At 40.8% G+C, this 6,514-nt stretch overlaps 1 protein-coding gene across 1 annotated transcript; it reads left to right on the top strand.

The window, feature by feature from the left end:
- Positions 1-385: 385 nt before the first annotated feature.
- Positions 386-3,449, top strand: IL17A (interleukin 17A). The gene is made up of 3 exons (XM_030317079.2): positions 386-412; positions 1,539-1,741; positions 3,212-3,449. The coding sequence occupies exons 1-3, from the start codon at positions 386-388 to the stop codon at positions 3,447-3,449; spliced, it is 468 nt and encodes a 155-aa protein (XP_030172939.1).
- The last annotated feature ends 3,065 nt before the right edge of the window (positions 3,450-6,514 follow it).

Below are 6,514 nucleotides of genomic sequence, written 5' to 3' on the forward strand. Positions count from 1 at the left end.
GCATAGCTCTTACGGCAGCTTCACATATGGCCATAAATAAATGATATCAGCTCATAAGTAAAGCATCTTTGCTCAGCTTCTGACAAGTAACAGTTCCTTGAAGACCGAAGAGAAGACATGAATCTTTCGAAACATGAATTTTTGCCCTTCCGTTTTCCTTCTGAGGTAGATATTACCCGTCATGAAGGGGAGGTTCTTCTCTGACCTCATTTGAGGACGGAACTTTTCACTAAAATGGTGTCACCCTTGAACCCATTTCAACACACCAACGTAGGTGACCACAGAGGAGCAAAGTCCTATAAAAAGGGAGAAGCTCGCGCTACATTTTATCCATCTCCCAGCAGGCACAATCTCATCCTTCTCCAGCTAGGTGGAAGAAACTACAATGGCTCCTGGGACAACTTCATCCATGGTGAGTCCTGCACTGACCTACAATGCTCTTGCTTATTTGGACCAGATAATATTTCTGGAATGCAGCCATGAAATTCTGGATTCTAACCATGGAGATATACTGCATATATGGGATAGGAAATGAAAGCTTTGGTAGATACTCATCCACTTTATAGCATTTTCAAGGACTGATACACATCAGTTTGAAAGATGAGATTAAAACTGAAAGATAGCTAGATTGGGGCTAAACCACATGAGAAGTGTCACATGATGCTGTGTGGTGAGAAGGAATGTTTATTATAAATCTTCTTTTCTCAGTACAAGGGATTTGATAGAATTCTGCCACAGCATTTTTCTTATTCCAAAATAAAATGGAAGGCCATCCTTGAGGATTTAATTAGTTGCAGGACTGAATTTCCTTCCCATTATCCTGTTATTACACCATAGTCTCATACACCAAACCTATCTATTCTAATAGAGACACATGTTACTATGGTTCAGAGCAAATAGTCTTTATATTTTTGAAATATTTAACTTAAAGCATCTTTTGAAACCCAACTTGATTACAGAATCAATATACGTACATTTAGAAAAACTGGAAAATATACATAAGAAAACGTAAGGGGGAGCGGGGGCCAGTTTGGGGTTGAATGTCTCTGCCCAGCATTTCTCAGGTGAATACTGATACCACACACATTTTTCTACAGCCCTTTCTTTTAAGGGGAACATTTGACTTCACATAGGATTTCACAGAATGCTAGGACAGAGAACAATCATTCAGGAGACAATTTCCTCCCAGAAAATCAAGGCCATTATTACCCCAGTGACCTGACAGAGATGCATGTACGAACAGCGTGATGACTTGCCATTTTTTACTAAAATTACTGCCAATCAGTAAAAACATGTGTCTCTTCTGAGTCCAAGGAAGACTGTTCAAGACTGGTAAACACTCCATGGTCTTAACCTTAACCTTTGGTCATAATACCAGTTTTTCATCTAACTGATCTGAAAATTTATTATAGATTGTCCTAGGACATAGTATGCTCTCTATGATTAGGAACACAATAATCATCAGAATTTGTTAACAAAAACCACATGCTAATCCAATCTCTCTCATGCTATCCACCTCTCTCTTCTTTCCCATTCAGTTCCCATCACTGCTGCTGCTGCTCTGTCTGATGGCTATAGTGAGGACAGGAATAGCATTCCCACAAAATCCAGGATGCCCAACTACCGAGGACAAGAATTTTCCTCAGCATGTGAAGGTCAACGTGAATATTCTTAACGGGAATAAAAGTTCCAGAAGGCCCTTGGATTACTACCGCCGATCCACTTCACCATGGAGCCTGCAGTACGTAATGGCGCCAGATAAAAATCTCTGTACTGTTCTATCTTTTATGCATCAGACTGCCAGTTAAATCACCTTGAGGATGATTTTACTTAGAATCATGAGTCAGATTTGGAAGGGCCATTGTGCAAAGCAACGATTCTCAAATGACATTCTATAGACTTCTTTGACAGAGCGCAGGACCACCTCTCCCAGAGAACACCTATCCATTAGATTTCATTGTCACTGACACCAAAAACCCACCCAAATTAATGGCGGTCCTTATTCTAATATTTAGGACACCCTAAGTCTATTGTTTATTTATTTAAAAAAAATTTTTTTAATGTTTATTTATTTTTGAGACAGGGGGAGACAGAGTGCTAGTGGGGGAGGGGCAGAGAGAGAGGGAGGCACAGAATCTGAAACAGGCTCCAGGCTCTGAGCTGTCAGCACAGAGTCTGATGTGGGGCTTAAACCCACGAACCGTGAGATCATGACCTGGGCCGAAGTCGGACGCTTAACCAACTGAGCCACCCAGGTGCCCCTATTGTTTATTTATTTTAAAAAATAGAAATGTATCATAGAAAATTAATGCTTAAATTCTTTTTACCAGAACTACCATTTAAATGATTGGTTGAAAATTACTAGTAATTAACTTGGATTTTTGTACCTTTTTTTTTCCTTTTTTTTGGTCATATTAGCAATGGGTTAAGATAGTTTGAATCCCAGTGGGGGAAATAACATGGTGGGTATTTCCACCCCTTTTTGAGTTAGATAGTTTTGTTTTACATCACCAATAGACCTATATTTGCTGATCTTTAGTACATCTAATGTTTGACCCCATAAAGATTAGATACAAAATGTTTTTTAGTGATTCGATTTTATGCAAATAAGCCTCAGTTACATGGTGCCTATAGATTCACCTGGCTGTGGGTTTCTCCTCCTCCCATTACTAAGAATAGTTCAAAAGTCAAAGCAGGTCATTCACTCAGCTAGAGGAGAGAGGGGGAGAAGAGTTTAGAGGGGCTTCAGCTTTGGTTTCCAGCCCTTCAAGTCAGCTCTGGATTCTGTTCCATGACTGTGCTGTCAGATAAAATTTTGATGCCTTCCCTGTTTCAAAGATAAACTTCATGAAGTGAGATTAATGGCTATCTTATTTCTAAATGATTCCGTTGGTCTTTGTCTATCAGATTTACCTTAAGAAATCATCCTTTATATCAAACTTAAATCCTTTCTGCAGTCTCAGCCTATCTTATTTGGTTCATTCTTCAAAGAAACTGGGAAACACTGATCATGCTATTCCTTAACATTTCACGTGCTTAAAAATCTAACTTTTCCCCAAACAGTTTTTTCAGACTGGCAGCACTCAGGGAATTTGCAGTGCCTGTAATTTGTCACCTTGTGAATTTGCCTCCCTTTGTCTACCCCTAGTTGATTTCCTTCCTGCTGCTTTACCAGGTATTCACTTTCTTCCTTGCATTTGTCTCCCTGCAGCCGGAATGAGGACCCTGAGAGATACCCTTCTGTGATCTGGGAGGCCAAGTGCCTCCACTGGGGCTGTGTCAATACTGAAGGGAAGGAAGACCACCACATGAACTCCGTCCCCATCCAGCAGGAGATCTTGGTTCTGCGAAGGGAGTCTCGGCACTGTCCCCACTCCTTCCAGCTGGAGAAGATGCTGGTGACTGTGGGCTGCACCTGTGTCACCCCCATTGTTCGCCACGTGGTATAAGAGTTTCCTGTCTAGCCCCAGCTCCCAGACTAGTTAGGCTTTCTGGGGAGTAGACCCAGCCCCATTTCTGACCAAACTCATGAGGGAAATTTGCCGAAAGAGCAAAACTTAAACTAGTTCATCCATTGAAGTTTCAGAGTTAACACTTTTGTCCAGAGATAGAATCTGAACGATCATTCCCTCTCCCTAAAGATGGGAGTTTTGACTGAGTAACAATTTACTTTTTGTTTGCTTTTCTAAGGGCTTTAAGTTATTTGTGTATTTAATAGACCCTGAGATAACTTTGGGGTAGAAGTTTCCATTTTAATGAATTACATGCCTTATTTTGTATTTTATTTAAGACAAGGTTTCAGACTTGGGAATTTATTATTTAAAAGGTAAAACTTTTATTTATATGAACTATTTATGGATCTATTTATGTTTCTTAAATCTTTAGAGAAAGGTGAAATAGTGTGATTACCTGTTCTGTCTAGGGAAATCCTACAGAGAGTTAAATGGCATTTGAAAAATTTCTCATTTTGTACTACATATGGATATAGGATTTTCTCCTCTTTATGTCTTAGGAATGCATGAGATGGCTGGAAAAAAAAAAAAACCCAAACCTAGTTTCATATTTATTAACTTAATTTTGTAAATTATTGAGCTTTCACAAGAGAGATGGCAAAGTCTGACTCTGCTCTGCTAAACCCTTGTAATAAAAAATTTTTGTAATAAAGTTTGGGAAGAAAATTTGTCTCCTTATTTTTTCTCATTAACAGTACTTTATTTTTTTTTTTTTAATTTTTTTTTTTCAACGTTTATTTATTTTTGGGACAGAGAGAGACAGAGCATGAACGGGGGAGGGGCAGAGAGAGAGGGAGACACAGAATCGGAAACAGGCTCCAGGCTCCGAGCCATCAGCCCAGAGCCTGACGCGGGGCTCGAACTCACGGACCGCGAGATCGTGACCTGGCTGAAGTCGGACGCTTAACCGACTGCGCCACCCAGGCGCCCCTCATTAACAGTACTTTAGAGAGCTCAGCTCTTTCCCATTTGAAAGAGTATGGAAATTTGCCGAAAGAGCAAAACAAAGCATGCCTTTGAGTAATAGCATCCCATCTACCCCAAGTTCAAGTACTCAATTTTATAAGCCTTCCAGACAATAGAGGACTGAGACTCTCATACTATTAGCCCATGCTGTGGACACGAACATTCCAAAATGAATTTAGCAAATAAAAATAATGGCTCTGGGAAAAGATCCCGTCATTATTAAAGATCTTACCGAGAAAAGACAAGACCCTCCCAAAACTATGACCTGAGATTTTAGGACAGGAAAACTTAGGGTAAAATAGCCAGAAAGGGAAAGGTTATGACCTGAGGTCCCCAAGTGGAGAAAAACACATATTTTAAAACCATGCTGGGAGCTTCTGACCAAAAGCAAACTCCCTCAGGCTTAAGGTTTTTCTTAAGAATGTAACTGACACTGGGGAGCCTGGGTGGCTCAGTCGGTTGGGCATCCGGCTTCAGCTCAGGTCATGATCTCACAGTCTGTGAGTTCGAGCCTCACCTTGGACTCTGTGCTGACCACTTAGCGCCTGGAGCCTGCTTCAGATTTTGTGTCTCCCTCTCTCTCTGCCCCTCCCCTGCTCATGCTCTGTCTCTCTCTGTCTCAAAAATAAATAAAAATATTTAGGAAAAAAAAAAAAAAAGAATGTAACTGACAAACTGACACTACTTACTCCCCCTCAGAATCCCCTCAGGAACTTGACAAAAGACCTAACTAAAAATAAGTTAGTAGACTATAAAACGTATGACCCACAAGTAACAGTATGGCCATAGACTACCCCTCATACCACAGACTACCCCTCATACAATGGAAACGAGCTAATTAAAAAGAAATAACTAAGCATTTAGAGTTACCTAGGCAATAAGGGTAGAACTTGAGAAGGAACAGGGAGAAGGGAAGGGGGGTTGACTGGAACGTTATAAAACAAAGTCCCTTGCCTATAGTTCACAGGCATTCACTTTCGAATGTTCCCTCTCTGCAAAAAGGGCTTTCATACAATCTTACTTTCTAATCTTATACTCTAATAAACTTTTGCCTGCTGCTCATTTTATTGTGTGTCTACCTCTTGATTCTTGGAAACGGTGAGACCAGTCACCCTGGACACTGAGGTCAAGAATCCTGCGACAGTTTGACAGGAAGGAGGGAGTGTTGGGAGAAGACATGTTTCCAGACTAGAATCTCCAATCTCTCCCCAGACTCAGGCTTCTTTTGAAGGTTAATGCCAACTAGAGATCTAGAGAGGAATATTTTTCTCTTCCTCAGGCCACACCCCAGGACTAACCCTCCTGCTCCTGGCCTCTGATCCATCGCTCCCCAGGACACAGAAAAAAGCCACTGGAGGCAAAACAAACTTCAAGTATGAGAAATGATGAGCCCAAGTAAAATAAAAACTAAATCATATTCAATTCCAGAGTAGTTTCAGGTTTCATCACCCTGTCCCCGCATCATGGCCCAGTACACTGCCCTACTTCTGGAGGCCTCTGGAAATTCTCAGGCCAGTCCAACTGATTGGGTTTTGGAGTGGTAGTGGGGGTCCAGAGCTGACAGCCAAGAAAGAATTTGTGAGATGTCTTTGGTGCAAAAAAAGGTGATTTTATTAAAGCACGGGGACAGCACCCATGGGCAGAAAGCTGCACTGGTTATATACTATGGAGTTGGGGGAGATAAAGTCAAGAGGAAGTTTCTTAAAGGTATTTTCATATCCTAAAGAAAACTCACAGATTACCAGAGGCCTAGCTATTGTCAAGCTAAAGTTGTTTTTCTCTCTAGCAAAGCATTAACATTAAGACAATAGGGAATTCCTGGAGATTAGGCTACTGATAAGACTACCCCCAGACTCTGTTTTGTTTAGTAAGCAATTAGGTAATTAATAAGAGGTACTTTTATAGAAACAAGAAAAATATAGGTTAATGGATAGAGTAAATTACAAACCCAGTGTCTGCCAATGAGAAGATTCTTAGATGTCAGGCTTGAAGGGTCTTCGGATGGAGTTGGAACAGGTAGGAGGAATCAGATGGGG

The sequence above is a fragment of the Lynx canadensis genome, chromosome B2 (assembly GCF_007474595.2).
Source record: "Lynx canadensis isolate LIC74 chromosome B2, mLynCan4.pri.v2, whole genome shotgun sequence".
Classification (NCBI taxonomy): Eukaryota; Metazoa; Chordata; class Mammalia; order Carnivora; family Felidae; genus Lynx; species Lynx canadensis.